This window comes from Cervus canadensis, chromosome 18 (genome assembly GCF_019320065.1).
Source record: "Cervus canadensis isolate Bull #8, Minnesota chromosome 18, ASM1932006v1, whole genome shotgun sequence".
Taxonomy (NCBI): domain Eukaryota; kingdom Metazoa; phylum Chordata; class Mammalia; order Artiodactyla; family Cervidae; genus Cervus; species Cervus canadensis.
The window spans coordinates 9927177-9943749 of record NC_057403.1 but is presented as its reverse complement, the minus strand read 5'-3'; the positions used below and the strand labels follow the sequence as shown (position 1 = coordinate 9943749).

General features: G+C 41.8%; 2 protein-coding genes across 6 annotated transcripts in view; one reads left to right on the top strand and one right to left on the bottom strand.

Moving 5' to 3' along the window:
- The window catches only part of LOC122420589 (zinc finger protein 345-like), a 56311-nt gene extending 44613 nt beyond the window's left edge, over nucleotides 1-11698 (top strand). For 3 of the 5 annotated variants that reach the window (XM_043435849.1, XM_043435847.1, XM_043435848.1), the window contains exons 3-5: nucleotides 2490-2616; nucleotides 3111-3203; nucleotides 7911-11698. In XM_043435849.1, coding sequence (XP_043291784.1) covers nucleotides 2490-2616; nucleotides 3111-3203; nucleotides 7911-10321 — 2631 coding nt within the window. In that variant the 3' untranslated portion in view covers nucleotides 10322-11698. Of the gene's footprint in view, nucleotides 1-2489; nucleotides 2617-2711; nucleotides 2838-3110; nucleotides 3204-7910 lie in introns of those variants that run through there. The other 2 variants (XM_043435851.1, XM_043435852.1) reach the window with 2 other exon arrangements.
- Nucleotides 1-16573, bottom strand: part of LOC122420399 (zinc finger protein 737-like) — a 494626-nt gene that overhangs the window by 189303 nt on the left and 288750 nt on the right. The window lies entirely within an intron of this gene.

Here is a 16573-nt window from a genome sequence, read left to right as displayed (position 1 = left end):
TTATGGAAGGTTGCTTTTACCTGAAGTGTGTTTATGTGTGCATCTGTGTGTGCAGGCAGAAACCTAGGGCTTATTTAAAAGCCATCATCATTTCATGAAGATTTGTATTGATTCTAACCTTTGAAAACTGTTCTTACATATTTTCCATGGCCTTCGATTGTTTCATTTTAGTGAAACGAATATATAGTTCCATTTTAATATATGTATGCATGGAAATGTTCATATGATTTGATCAGTTATTTTTCTTGTATTCTTTACAGTTAGAGAAACTTCTATGAACTTTCTTTAGAGTTGTCCCTATGTATTCGTGTGTGTATTATTAAAGTTCAGAGTACATAAAGTGAAGTAAATTTAAGCTGTTTAAGGAATGTTTGCTACATATTTGCAAAAACGTGGAACAGCAACATAATTGGAAGACTCTGTCAAAACTCTCAGAAAGATATATAGTATATCCTAAATAGTTAAAATGATTGTTGCTACTGAGGATGCTGTCATATTTGAACTGTAAAATTTGTAAAACACCTGAAGTTCAAAAGTAAGCATGAATGCTTACCTTACTAATGCATTTCGTTACTATTCAACATGGCCATTCATGGAGCAGAATTTTGAATATCACTAGTTAAAAGAAGCTTGTTAACAATACTAAGGAAAAAAGTTAAGCTTGCTAAAAGAAATGGCACATTTGTCCCACTCAAGAACTCTTGGGTCAGAGTATGCTTTTTAAAAAATATTCCCTGTTTCCTTGATAGAAAATTCATCTTGTGTCATACAAATACAACACTCAAAAATAAATATGCCAATGTTGTCCTTATTATTTTATCATTTCTTTTCCAGATCAGAATAGTTTCCGAAATGGTTTGTGGTTCATTTCTCATCTTTCTTTGTCTTAGGATTACGGTAGAAAATATTGCTGTGTAAAAGTCATATTATACTCTAACACCAGTTCAGTTCTGCTCCCAGGACTGAGATAAATGAGATGAGTCGCCTGCATGGATTTCTTTCAGTAAACTCTTTCCCTTCAGTAAATCTGCCTAGTCATGACCATCCCTTTTGAGATACAGGTTTTCTTCTGAACTTATGACCATTGTTAATTCCTTCTTTCCTTGGTAACGGTTACTATACGTTTGGTTTTCTGATCTTTATGATTGTCAAAGAAATTCCTTAACATCCTGTATATGCTCACACAACGATCATTAAAGCACCCTTGTTCCATGAGAGCTTGGGTCCCTGTGTCTTTTTTTCTTTCTTTCTCTCGCTCTCTCTCTCTCTCGCTCTCTGTCTCCCTCTCAGGCTAATTCTCTGAAGCATGGAAACCTACCAAGCTCACTTTCTCACCCGGACTTTCAAGAGTTCCTCGAGAGGATGCCCTGTGCCTTCGTGAGTGGTACAAGCCCTGTGTCAAGGGCTTTATAGGTTCTCTGCGTAAACCAGGAAATATCAGCTTCTTACTGTCTTTTACTTTCTTATTGTCGACTCCGGACCAGCAGGTTCCGGGCCATTAAAGGACTGCAACGTTGGGCTACAGATCAGGGAAGTCATATATGAAGTGAAATTTGCTTACAACACATTTTTAAAATATTTATTTATTTGGCTGCACTGGGTCTTCTTGTGGCAGGTAGGATCTTCAGTCATCCTTGTAATTTTCAGATTCTTTGGTTGTGACATGTAAACTCTTAGCTACAGCATGTGGGATCTAGTTTGCTGATCGGAGAAAGAACCAGAGCTCTGTGCATTGGAAGCTCAGGGTCTTAGTCACTGGATCATCACAAAGTTCCTGAACTAACATTTTTTTAATGATAGATTCAGGTCATAGTTTCCATATAGTGCCAAAATACCCATGCAGTGATAATGCATTCCTCCATGTACTTCTTATCTCATGACTCATGTTCACTGGTTTAGGTGTTTCTGTGAGATTCCCATACTATGAATTTGTTTTTTTCCACTTGACTTGATCAAGTGTCTTGAAAAGAAAAAGTGAGGGATGTGCCTAAATTCTCACAATTAATGGAGTAACTCCATGTCTTCTTACTTTCTTTCTGCTTTGGAAGATGAACACTCAGGTGTGTTGAGCAGATATGCTGGGTTTGGGGAGTGGGGGTTTTCATCCCAAGCCCAGGTCTGATCTTTTCGAGTACACTCCATGCTCACATCAGAGAGTGTCATCACAGTTTTGTATTTTCCAAAATGTTTACAAAAATCTAATTAGTCCTAATCTGAACACTGAAAAATAAATATGCTAATGTTTCCCTGATGATTTTATAATTTTTCTTTCAGATGAGAATAGTTTCTCTAATGGCTTGTGGATCATAACTCATCCTCTTTTCTTCACATTAGAAATTGGGTAGAAAAGATTATTGTGTAGAAAATATATTTTGTAATACCAGCCAAGCCACTGAATCAAGACCAGGTCTCTGAACTTGCTGTTTTCATCTTGGGTCACATAAGGAAGTCTTCCCACAGCCACATGTGCTCTGTACTTTGTATTTCAGGGACAGCTGACATTCTGGGATGTGGCCATAGACTTCACTCAAGAGGAGTGGGAAAGCCTGGACCTCGGTCAGCGGGAATTGTACATGGATGTGATGTTAGAGAACTACGGGAACCTGGCCTCCTTGGGTGAGGATAACTGCCTTCCAGAATCAGTTACCTACCCACTAGGTTTTGGTTCCTTCATTTCTCGAATGTCTTCTGAAATTTTCTGCTTCCCACAGTAGTTCCAGATCTCTGCTTTCTAGGGGAAAATGAGTATCTCTGAGTTTAGAAAGAAAGGCTTCATGATGACTCGTTATACTGGTGACGTTTTTCTTCCTTGATGTACTCCGCCTCCTTCATTCTAGGTTAGTGGTAATTGTGTAAGTTCTGTGGTATTAAATAGTTGCACACTCTCTTCATTTCACATTGATACCATTTACTTTTGCCTTAGTACTACTTGACCAGAATCTCAGGATCTGATAGATAGGTGTTTGTTAGTATTGTATAGCGGCTTTGAATAAAGTATTTCCGGATACTGTTTTCTAGAACAAAATGCGTTCTCGTCTCACCTGAATACATATTGGATTCGATACTGATGAATCTCTAACAACACAAAGTTTCCTTTCTCTGATCAACAGGGCTTGTCTCTAAGTTGGACCTGGTCGCCTTGCTGGAGCAATTGAAGTATCCCAGGAATATAAGGAGAATGGAGACAACAGCCATTCACCCAGGTAGGTATGAATGGATGGAGATGACTCAGGTGAGTGGTCCAAGGAGCAGCGAGGAACTCATCCTTCATCACATGGCTTTGGAAGATTTGCTTCAATGGAAATGGTTTTTGAAAACCTGCGTTTGTGTCTGCTACTGTCGTAGAAATGTATCACCTGCCCCATTCTGTCTCTTAAGTCATTCATGAATTTATCTCCAGCGATTAGTTTTCTCCACCACAGTGTGAACTAAAAGTCTCCTCTTGGCTTGTGACAAATTGCATTCATTCGTTGCTCTTCCATTGCTTGGGGGCCCTAGGAAAACTCTGCCCAATTCTGAGTAAATATGTGACAGTTCTTTTCAAGTTTCCTTCTACCTCTTGACAGAAATTTGTGAGTGGAGTGGTAGACAAACTGCCAAACTTCTAGGAATACTGGGAACGGGTTTCTGTCCTCTGGTTTATAATTTCCTATCCGCTGGGAGCAACACATAGGACCTTCTATATAAATTTCAAATTCAAGTAATTTTTCCCTGCAGAAAGCAAAAGCTTGTGAAAATGAAAGAGTGCACATCTCAGGTTGACTTCAAAGTTTCTCTTTCACTTATATGATCTCAGATTAAATATCTTAAGTGTATTTGCCCTGATTCTAACTTTCTAAAATACTTTATATATTCTATTACCTCATAAAATTTTAAAATAAATTCACATAAACTCTTACCACATTTCCCACTATATTATTAATAGTTGATTCAAACTATGACCATTTTTAGGTTATATAAAGAAATCTTTTTTAAAAGTTCTAATTGGAATATAGCTGTTTTCCAATTTTGAATTCCTATACAGCAAAGATAATCAATCATTCATATCAGTCAGTTCAGTTCAGTTGCTCAGTCGAGTCTGACTCTGCAATCCATGGTCTGCAGCATGCCAGGCTTCCCTGTCCATGATCTGCTCTCAGAGCCTGCTCAAACTCTTGGCCATCGAGACAGTGGTGCCATCCAACCATCTCATCCTCTGTCGTCCCCTTCTCTCATCTTCAGTCTTTCCCAGCATCAGGGTCTTTTTCAGTGAGTCAGTTCTTCACATCAGGTGGCCAGAGCATCAGAGCTTCAGCATCAGTCCTTCCAATGAATATTCAGAACCTATTTCCTTTAGGATGGAGTGGTGTGATCTTCTTGCAGTCCAAGAGACTCTCAAGAGTCTTCTCCAACACCACAGTTCAAAAGCATTAATTCTTTGGCACTCAGCTTTCTTCATGGTCCAACTCTCACATCCAAACATGACTACCGGAAAAACCATAGCTTTGACTAGACGACCCTCTGTCAGCAAAGTAATGTCTCTGCTTTTAATATGATACCTGCTTTGGTCACAGCTTTCCTTCCAAGGAGCAAGCGTCCTTTACTCTCATGGCTGTAGTCACCACCTGCAGTGACTTTGGAACCCAGAAAATAAAGTCAGTGCTTTCACTGTTTCTCCTGCCGATTGCCATGAGACGACCTGACTGGTGCCATGATCTTCACTTTGTGCAGGTTGAGTTTTTCAGCGTTTTCACCGTCTTCTTTCAGTTTCATCAACAGACTCCTCAGTTCCTCTTCGCTTTCTGCTATAAGGGGGGTGTCATCTATACATCTGAGATTATGAATCTTTCTCCCTGAAATCTTGATTCCAATTAGTGCTTCACCCAACCTGATATGTTGCATGACGTACTGTGCATATAAGTTGAATAAGCAGGGTGACAATGTACAAAGGAGCCTTGACGAACTCCTTTCCCAGTTTGGAATCAGTCCATTGTCACATGTCCAGTTCTCACTGTTGCTTCTTGACACGCATACAGATTTCTCAGGAGACAGGTAAGGGAGTCTGGTTTTCCCATCTCTTTAAGAATTTTCCACAGTTTCTTGTGATCCTCACAATCAAAGTCTGTGGTGTAGCCAATAGCAGATGTAGTTGTTTCTCCAGAACTCTCTTGCTTTTTATATGATCCAAGGGATGTTGGCAATTTGATCTCTGGTTCCTCTGCCATTTCTAAATCCAGTTTGAACATCTGGAAGCTCTCAGTTCACATACTGTTAAAGCCTTGCTAGGAAAATATTTGAGCCTTTACTGTTTGAAATGAGAGAAATTCTGTAGTAGCTTGAGCATTCCTTGGCATTGTCTTTCTTTGTGATTGGAATGAAAACTGTCCTTTCCCAGTCCTGTGTCCACTGTTGAGTTTTCAAAATTTGCTGGTTGATCTAGTGCAGAACTTTAGCATTATCATCTTTTAGGACTTGAAATAGGTCAGCTGGAGTTCCATCACTTCCACTAGCTTTGTTGGTCATCATGCTTTCTAAGTCCTACTTGACTTTGGATGCCAGGATGTCTGTTCCTAGGTGAGTGATCACACCATCATGGTTATCTCGGTCATTAAGGTCTTTCTTGTATAGTTCTTCCATGTATTCTTGCCAACTCCTCTTAATATCTTCTGCTTCTTTTAGGTCCATCCTGTTTCTGTCCTTTATTGTTCCCATCTTTGCTTGAAATATTCCCGGTACCTCTAATTTTCTTAAAGAGATCTCTAGTCTTTACCGTTGTATTGATTTCCTTCCCATTTAGGTCTCCACAGAGCAATGAGTAGAGTTCCCTCTTTCAGTCATAGTTTTAAAGTCTCTCTTCTTACTTAATTTCTTAAAACTAGTACTTTATTAAGTTTTTCTTTTTTGTATTCAGCTTCCTTGGACAGTGCTTATGTGTCCTCAGTTTCTGATTAGTTCTCTGTCACTATCATTTATGATTTTTAGATTGAAACATCTAATAGACCATTCTCAGAAACTTGTGTGGCAAGACGTGGATTTAAGAATTATTAGGTATATAGAATTTGTGAAAGTGTTTGCTCTCTCCCCTTAACATGACTAAAAGCAGGAAGTAATCATTAGATTGCCTATCACCTCTGAATTCAGTGGTGCTTGGAGGTTTTTATCTTGTTTCTTCCCCTATAACCTATGTCTTTGCCATCTCAGTTTGTCCAGCATTCTGTTTGTGGTCTCTCTTTTGAAGGCTACAGGAACCGAGTTAGTCTTCCTTCTGGTGTCTGCACCTTGGTGGGTGAGGTTGGTCCCGAGGTTTGTGCCCTCATCCTCTTGATCTGGGCTTTGATTGTTGTTAACCGTGACCAGAGCCTGCTGTGGATATTCAGGGCTGTTTCCCCATTGTTCTATGGTTGTTACTGCCCTCTCTCTGGTGGTGCCTGCTCCCTGCGTGGTGGAATAGAGCCTCCAGATCTGAGTCTTAGCTGTGATTCTGATCTGTGGTGTGAGGCAGGTGGGACTGGAGCACCCGCACATGGAGAAAAGTCGCTGAGTATTACTCCTCTGGGGATGTTCACTCAGGATGTGCTCTGGTTCCCCCTCCCATGCGTTCTGCAGGCTCTCATGTGATGTAGTGTAGGCACTGCTCTTTGCCCCACCTTAACCATGGGCATGATGGCACATGGCCCTGGATGTTCGCAGATGTTGTTTTCACAAGGTCACCGGCATAGATTCAGTGAAGTCAGGTCCTGGGGTTGCATTCAGCATGGAGCTGGACCTGCTGTGGTGCTCTGGGGCAGCTCAGGCTCTGTTCTGGCCCAGCCCCCTTGTGTGGGAGCCCACAGAGTCTACAGCAGCTAGAGCTGCCCCTGCCTTGACTGAGAGAGCGCTGGTAGGTGATTCAGATGCTCTGTAGGGGCTGAGGTTACACAGCCGGCCGTGGGTGTGAGACCGTGGCTTCTGTTGCTGCAGGGAGAGGTGTCAGCTTTTCTTCTTCATCCCTGGGGCTCAGCTGTGCTTTCAGATCCATCTGAGCGTGTGGGCAACTCACAGGTGTCCTCTCCTGAGCTGCCCCAGAGCACAGGAGTCTGCTGATAGTGGATGAGGCTGATGGGGGAGGCCGTGGCTAGGGGCTCAAAAGACCTACATGGGTGGAGTTCTTCATAGTCCTTGGCGAGCAGGGTCTGGCACACGGGACAAGGGATGCAATGGGCTTCTTCTCTGGGCATCACTCCCTAATGCCACTCTGCTCTCTGGTGGTTCAGGCTTCCACCACAAGCATTTGCAGAGCTCCTCCCGCAGTCCCATCCCTTCAGGATGTTTCCTCACAGCCAACCTCAATCCTCTGCCTCGATCTGGTCTCTGAACCCCACATTCCCGCACCCAGCCCTTGTCTGCAGTGGTGGGCATGCCTCTCAGGCTGGGTGGGCAGGGCTGGGGTCAGGACCCTGTCTGCAGGTCTCACTCTGCCCTGCTGCCACACGCGGGTTGCCATGTTCTCTTCCCAAGTAGAATGAAGCTCTCCTTCTGTCCAGACTGAGCCCCTGATGAGGGGCTTCCCCGGATGTGGAGACCGCTCCTCAGTTTCATGTCCCCCCAGGTTGCAGGCCCCATCCCATTTCCTCTTCCTTTTCCTTCTTCTTTCTCATGTCCTACCTGGCTCAGCAGGAATCTTTCTTGTTTCTTTAGATTTCGAGGGGTCTCTGCTAGTGTTCAACTGGGCTCTGTGAAAAGTGTTCCATTTCTGATTCGTTTGTTGAGACAGAGATGGTCTCCACATCTGCCTGATCCTCTGGCATCTTGATGCTTCCATCTCTATTTTATTTTATTTTATTATCTCTATTTTAGTTTTAAACTAGCTATGGTCATCGATTTTCTCTAAATGTTTAAAGATATTCACTGAGAATAGCAGGGGAAGTTACTTGTTATTTGATATCTTTCAGCCTTTTCTGCACAAGACACCCAGAATTTGATGCCGAAGAATCCAGCATTAGAAGATGTGTTCCCAAAAGCAAACCTAGGAATATATCACATATTTCACCTCAGAAACTTAAATTTAAGGAAAGTCTGGGAATATACATGGGTATATGAAAGACAGAGAGAATGTTTATATGGACATAAAGAAATGAAGACAGTTACACAGATTTCTAACATTACTGGAAAAAGAATTGAGCGACCTGAGTCACGTTGGGAAAAACACCCACTTCAGTCTTCAACATTTGCCAAGATGTGTAAGTGTTTAAGAAAAGATTTTCATCCTTTTTTGAAACATACATGTTCTCTAAAAGGAAACGTGAAATATCTGGGAGGTAATCTTGTCTCTACTGCAAATACTCATTCACACAATTCTGAACATAGGCTTCGACTAAACATACATTCAAGCATGTCTGAACACCTACAATTTAACAATGAGTGGGAAAACTCACAATCTAATCAATTTGAGGGATCCGTGAGCAGGGGCTCATTTTTCTTCCCCCAACAGATATTTTCTCTCCATTCCAAGATGTATAATGTTGATGATACTGGAAGAGATGCAATCCAACCATCATTGTTCAATACATATTGTGATATGGTCAGTACACAACAGCTTTCCGTGTGTAATAAAATGAGTCAGACCTTAAGTAAGAGCTCCAGCTCCAATAATTACAAGAGTATTTCTGGTGGACTGAGAAGGTATTCAGGCAATGAAACTGGGTATATGGTTGAAGGAGACTCCAACCTTAAGAAACATCAGGGACCCAAATCTTCTAACAAGGATTCTACAAGTAATAAATGTAGAAATGCCTTTGATCAAATGTCAGGTTTTTCTCTCGATAAGAGAACTTGTACTGAAGAGGGGACTTGTACTGAATATGGTATGGTTTTTAATCACTCTTCAGAACTTATTCAACCACAGACTGTTCAGAACTCACAGAAAGAAAACAAGTGTAAGATATGTGGGAAACTGTTTAGTAAATCATGCCATCTAAGGAGACATAAGAAAATTCATACAGGAAGGAAACCTTTCCAATGTACACAATGTAGCAAAGTGTTTAAGCATCACTCACTTCTTACTAAACATCAGCGAATTCACACTGGAAAGAAAGATTATAAATGTGCAGAATGTGGCAAAGCCTTTATTTACAACTCACATCTTATTGAACACCAGCAAATTCATACTGGAGAGAAGCCTTATAAATGTAAAAAATGTGACAAAGCCTTTAGTCGTCCCTCACGTCTTGCTGGACATGAGCGAATTCATTCTGGGGAGAGACCTTGTAAATGTAAAGAATGTAACAAAACATTTACTAAGTGCTCAAATCTTATTAGACATCAGCAAATTCATTCTGGGGAGAGACCTTATAAATGTCAAGAATGTAACAAAACATTTACTAAGCGCTCAAATCTTATTCAACATCAAAGAATTCATTCTGGGGAGAGACCTTATAAATGTCAAGAATGTAACAAAGCCTTTATTCAATACTCACATCTTACTCGACATCAGCGAATTCATACTGGAGAAAAGTCTTATAAATGTAAAGAATGTAACAAAACCTTTATTGAATGTTCACATCTTACCCGACATCAGGAAATTCATACTGCAGAGAGACCTTATAAATGTAAAGAATGTAACAGAGCCTTTATTCAGTGCTCGCAACTTACTCAACATGAGCGAATTCATACGAGAGAGAAGCCTTATAAATGTAAAGAATGTGACAAAGCCTTTCGTCGTCCCTCACTTCTTACTGGACATGAGCGAATTCATTCTGGGGAGAGACCTTATAAATGTAAAGAATGTAACAAAACATTTATTCATTGCTCACATCTTACTCGACATGAGCGAATTCATTCTGGGGAGAGACCTTATAAATGTAAAGAATGTAACAAAACATTTATTCATTGCGCACATCTTACTCGACATCAGCAAATTCATTCTGGAGAGAGACCTTATAAATGTCAAGAATGTAACAAAGCCTTTATTCAATACTCCCATCTTACTCGACATAAGCGAATTCATACTGGAGAGAAGACTTTTAACTGTAAAGAATGTAACAAAGCCTTTACTACGAATTCGGCCCTTACTCAACATCACCGAATTCATACCGGGGATAGACGTTATAAATGTACAGAATGTGGCAAGGCCTTTTTTAATGTTTCTAGTCTTACTAAACATCAGCGAACCCATACTGGGGAGAGACCGTATAAATGTACAGAATGTGGCAAAACCTTTAATCAGAACTCAATTCTTACTACACATTTGCGAGTTCATACTGGAGAGAAACCTTATAAATGTACAGAATGTGGCAAAGCCTTTAGTGATAGTGGTAATCTCACTAAACATCTGAGAACACACACTGGAAAGAAACCCTCATAATGGAACAAGTGATGGAAGAGGTTTGCCCTGAACATGCATCTGAAAACACAAGAGTTTATGTAAGAAACCTATGGGAATGATGTAACAAATATGTAGAAAGGTTGTTAATCAAAAGTTAAATCAAAGTAAATATCAGAGATTGCATACTAGAAGGCATTTCATCAGTTTTGTTTGCAGAGGTTTCTCTGAAGGAGGATGACTGTAGGGAGTACTCCATAGTTAAAACACACAGAAGATGGATGTATTAGCATGAATCGTGTGATGAAGATTTATGGTTAGAAAGTTACAATTCTTAGCAATGTATGTATTCTTGTTAGTAATGACATGATTTGAGATTATTTGAAGTGAATGTAATTCAGCACTCAAATAATCCGTACAGTGCTCACCAGAATCCTTGTCTTGGTTTGAATGGATGAATCCACACTCAGCCTAGGGAGTCCGAGGCACTTTACTCAGGGTAACTTATAAAAGCTGAACTGCAAGTACTCCTGTTTTCTCTGCCTGATTCCAGCTTTGACCTCTCTCAGAAACTCCTGCCCTAAATCCTCCCCTACAGAGAGGTCTTAGGTGTGGTGAGTGTGAGGCTTTGAGCTCAGAACTCCTGAACATTGGTTTTGGGGAAGAAATATCAGAACAAAATGGGATTTGCTGATGACTCCTTTCATGGCCCCACTGTAGACCTGCAGATTCATAACTTCTTGGAATGGGGACCTGGGCACCAGGGATTTGTATTCATTGAAATGGTTCAGAAAGAATCTTTAGCCAAGTGGTTTCCATCTGGTTTCCCATCAGGATCATGTGACCAGTGTCAGGAAATGACCTCACTGATGCCCTCCCAACAGAGTTCTATTTTGGTCCTGTGGGAGCATCAGTGTGGTGTGTTGTATGTGCTCCAGGGGATTCTAAGGGGAGGCCCAGGATAAGGACTTGGCTCCTGGTCCACTTGTGAGAGCTGAGGCCCAGCTTCAGTCCAAGGAGAGGCCTCAGGGTTGGTCTAGCTGGATTTGGACCGGGGAAGTCAGTCAGCTCACACCGTCTGTGTGAGCAGAGTGTTAGCAGCTATCTCTGGGGAGAAAACAATCAAGAAATTAGCTCACAGGCTGGTCTCCAGGTAGGAATTAATTGTTCCTGAATCTCTCCTGAGACAGAGGACAGGAGAGGTTGTTCTTCTCAGCTTTTCAAGGTCTTTCTGTCTAGTGAGAGAGTCATTTCCTAGGCAGGTTGAGAAGAAGCTTGGGGGTCCCCAAGGAAAGAGGGGTCTGGAATTCTCAAGCAAGAAGAAAGGACAAACTTTTTTCTTTCCTCTACATTCCTTAGGATTATATAACAATAATGTATCCTGAAAAAAAAAAAATGTATCCTGCCTGAGGACAGTCTCTGGATTAAACCTTCTGGCTAAACCTGTTATTTTAAAATGTAAATTATAGGAGTAGATCTGGTGAGGTCTTTACAACCTCCAGACATTCTTTGGATTCACTGGAGAGTATGTAACTCCATTGCTAACACTAGCACGCGGATACTCTTTCTGCCCTCTTCTGATGTCTATGTCAGAAGCTTTCTCTGTCTCCTTTATACTTTAATAAAACTTTACTACACAAAAGCTCTGAGCAATCAAGCCTTGTCTCTGGCCCCAGATTGAATTCTCCAGAGGCCGAAAACCCCAGTGTCTTTGCGTGATTCAGCAACAACCTTTCATCTTGGGGGCTTATCCGGGATTCTTCAGATCAAGGTAAGGATGCTTGGAGCTCTAGTTCTCCTAGCGAACACGTTTTCTGCTGTACTGGACTAACTCTTTGGTGTGCTTGCATGAATGAATGAAATGCCCTGCATGAAGCAAGTGAACTGCTCTGCGGTTCTGTGGTGACCTCATAGGGCTGATGGCAGAAACCTGTCGGGGATTTATACTGACCTGCCAATGCCAAGAGGCACCAAACATCTCCTTCAGGGGCTGACCAGAAATGGGCTAAGCATGTGGACTGAACTCTCCTTTCTTGGTCAGACTTTTTGGTCTCTTTGGCCATTTCATGACTCCTTGCAAATTAGATGGAGGACAGGAGACAAAGAGGTAAAGAAAAGCAGGTTTCTCCAATTTATCCCTGGGATCATATACACAGAGCAGCCAGAGAGACTGAGGAACAGCCACACATGAAGAGGCTGCCTCTTCCTGAAGCACCCACTGGGAGAAATAATCAGTCTATGAGAATTAATAAGCCTTTTTCTTTTCAAGAAATACAAGAAATCAAGGAAGATTTGGGAGACTATTTAGAGGACCCAGAAAAATATATTAGAGCTTTTAAAGATGTTTCTCTGCTTTATGACCTTACTTGGAAGGATGTGATATATATCTTGGGACAAATGCTGACTCCCGACTCAAAAAAGTTTTGGGAAAAGCGGTTGCTTATGGAGATGAATTGCTTGGTAATGAATCAGTAGGGAAGAGGGAGATAACCACCCTCCCCACTGGGAATGAGGTGGTCTCAATTACAGAACTAGACTGGGACTACAACACAGCTAAAGATGGGATCAGAGTCATTTTGTCAGATATATTCTTGAAGGACTCAGGCAGGGGTGTGCTAAACCTTTAAGGTAAAGTCGCTTAGTCGTGTCCGACTCTTTGCGACCCCATGGAATGTAGCCTACCAGGCTCCTCTGTCCATGGGATCTTCCAGGCAAGAGTCCTGCAGTGGGTTGCCATTTCCTTCTCCAGGGGATCTTCCCGACCCCGGGATTGAACCTGGGTCTTCAGCATTGCAGACAGACGCTTTACCATCTGAGCCACCAGGAAGCACATTAAAGTAAGCCTTTAAACTATGGCAAATTGGCAGACATAGAACAGGAGGAGAAGGAAGCTGCTGGTAAATTCTTAGATAGACGGAGAGAAGCAGATTCACTGAGATTGATCGCAAAAGGGAAGAGGGACAAGTGATCTTAAAGGATAGATTTCTCACTCAGTCTAGATACCAGCCATAAGCTATTAAAGACAGAACAAGACAAAGGAACAGGTGGAAGCCTTCTCAATGGCTATGAAAACCCTTCTTAAACAGCCTGAGAAAGATGCCCAGAGGGACCCAGGTGAAAAAGGATGGAGTTGCTATTACTGTGGAAAGGAGGGGAACCTCAAGCGGGATTGCCCTCAGGCATCTAAGCTGCCGCCGTCTCTATGTCCAGTCTGCAAAGGACCACACTGGAGGAGAGACTGCCCCCAGAGGCGTAGGTCTCAGGGGTCGGACTCTCAAGACAATCAGGACTGAAGGTGCCCAGGGGTCCCCACACAAGCTCCCATCCTAATTACACCTGAGGAACCCCAGGTATTAATAACTGGGAGGCCAATCGGTCGATTTCCTTTTAGATACTCAGGCAACTTACTCTGTGTTCTGAAACCCCTGGCCCACTATTTTCCCAATCTGCTTCTGTAATGGGACTGTCTGGACAAGCCAAAAGATGGACCAGATAATCTATGTGAGCCTACTTCTGCTGACTCTAAAAATCCTGAGTCTGCCGTTTGATCCTCAAGAAAATGTCCTCCCATCCTGGGCTCATTCCTACTCTGAATTCCACAATCAGTCTTAACTGCTGGGTCTGTGGAGTGCTCCCCTCTTCATCAGTGGAAGGCCTCCCGTGGCGGACATCTCCACTTCAAGGAAAAGACTCTCCCAGTCTGCAAATACCATCAATAACAATCACATGTGATGCCTCATCTTAAACTGATGACATCTAACAACCTTAAGCTGGACTGATGTAACTATAGACATAACCTGACTTTTCATTTTGATTTTAACTTGGTTTAATGACTCTTTTGCCTGTAACTGTATAATGGGATTTTCTAACCATCTAAAAGCTTTTAGTTTAGAAATGGTTGTCTAAGCTTCCTCATAGGAGGGAGCCTAGACACAGCCTCCTCCAACTATTACTGGGGGCCCCTGAATCAGAGACCCTCAATATGAGGGTTAGGAGAATAGTTTGCCTAAACAACAATTTAGGGACCACACCCCTTAACAGCAGAAGTAGTTATGGAACGGAAACGATGCCCCTTTCCCTTGGCAACACAATTTTAAAAGAAAGTTGGGGGGGGGGGGTAGAAGAGAGTCATTTCCTAGGTAGGTTGAAAAGAAGTCCAGGGGTCCCCAAGAGAGGGAGGTCTGGAATACTCAAGGAGGAAGAAAGGACAAACTTTTTTTACTTTTTTCCCTCTACATTCCTTAGGATTATATAATAATAATGAATCCTGCCTGAGGACAGTCTCTGGATTAAACCTTCTGGCTAATCCTGTTATCTTAAAATGTAAATTATGGGAGTAGATCTGGTGATGTCTTTACAACCTCCAGACATTCTTTGGATTCATTGGAGAGTATGTAACTCCATGGCTAACACTAGCAAGCAGGTACTCTTTCTGCCCCCTTCTGATATCTATGTCAGAAGCTTTCTCTATCTCCTTTATACTTTAATAAAACTTTATTCCACAAAAAGCTCTGAGCGATCAAGCCTCGTCTCTGGCCCCGGGTTGAATTCTTCTCCTCCGGAGGCCAAGAACCCCAGCGTCTTTGCGTGCTTCAGCAACAACCTTTCAGTAGGAGTGGTGGTTGCAGGTTAAAGAGCTCTGTTGATGCCCTCCAAGGTAGTTTCTCAAAACTCAGAATTGCGTTTGCAGCATAACATCCCCAGAGAAGACAGAATAGGAAGAGGAAGAAGAGGAAACGGCAGCTTCTCAGGTAAATGTCCTACCCTGGGTCTCCGGCTGTGTCTGCTTTTCCTCCTGAAATGCCCTAATGAGAATATGCAAGCCTTTAGTTCTCTGCTCTTAATTTTTCTTCCCAGGCATTTGTTATCATCTTAGTTTTCCCCATTTCCTCTTATTATAGCAAAGAGCTGCCTTTAGACTACTTCCTTGTGTCCCAGAGCCTTTTCTCTGTTGTCTGCATCCTCGCTTTCTATGGAGCATGATGAATTCTCAACATGAATCAGAGACTTTGAAATGTTCAAAATATTCTTTTTTGAGAGATCAGCATGGGGAGTCACTCCTATCCTCACTCCCACTGGGATGTGGTTTGGTGTTGGGATTTTAGGGACGTTGGGAAATGCAGTGATGACTTAGCACCTGGATGCAATTTAGATATCTAAAACTGAGTTTGAAAATGCCATTATCCATAGAACCAATTCTCTTCTGTCCATGGGATTTTCCAGGCAAGAATTCTGCAGTGGGTTGCCATTTTCTCATCCCGGGGATTCTCTCCACCATGAGACTGAAGCCACATCTCCAGCATTGGCAGGCAGATTCTTTACCACTGAGCCAGCTGGGAAGCCCAGTGACTCAACTCAGTGGTCCAGAGTTTTTCAGAAAATGTTCAGAAATAAAAAGAAGACTAGGAGATACTGTCCTTTGCATTGCTAAGACTTACTAGATAAATGCATTATTAGGATACTAAACAGAGGAAGTACAGGTGACATGAAATTTGCATAAAATTAACATTTTAAAATGTTAGACTCAAGTTATAATTTCCTTGTTAATTCCAGAATGCCCAGGCAGTGATAGTGCATCTTTCATGTGATTCATTTACACCATGACATCTGGTGTAATGATGTAATGATGCCCACTGGTTCTGGAGACGTCTCTTTGACATCATGAGGCTATGAAGTTCATACTTCTTTCCTCTCTCTTTAAAGAAGATTGTAGAAGAAAGGAATAAGGAATGTGTGGAAATGCTCATAGTTAATGGAGAAACTCCCCCATCTTGGTTTCTCTTTGCTTCTGAGAATGAACACTCATTGTGTAGATTATAGATGCTGGGTGTTTGGGGTAGGTGTACTGATCATCCAAGCCCAGGTGTGCTGTGAAGATTATGGTACATGGAGACAAAGCTCATTCGTCTTCTACAAAAATAACCCCTGATAAGTAGACCTTGCTATCCTGATGTCCTTAAATCATGGCCATAGTCTGCTCCTGAATCGCGGAATTAAAAATGGGTGAACAATAGCTGTAAATCAAAGAATCAGCGCTATGGGAAATCCAAGATGGCTGCCTGGCTTTTCCCAGCTCCCTGACAAACCTCATTTTTATTTTGATGGGTTAAAGCCTTCCCTGGCTACAGGGTTAATGCCCTCAAAATGAAAAAAATATGTTTCACTGAATAGTAAATTTTTCATTGTTAAAGTAAGTTTCTAGTTTTCTTAATTAAGGTCTAGTGTCTACCAAGACTCATTTCTGAGATAGTTCCTTGTTATGTTACAGTTCTAAAAGATTCAATTAAGTTATTA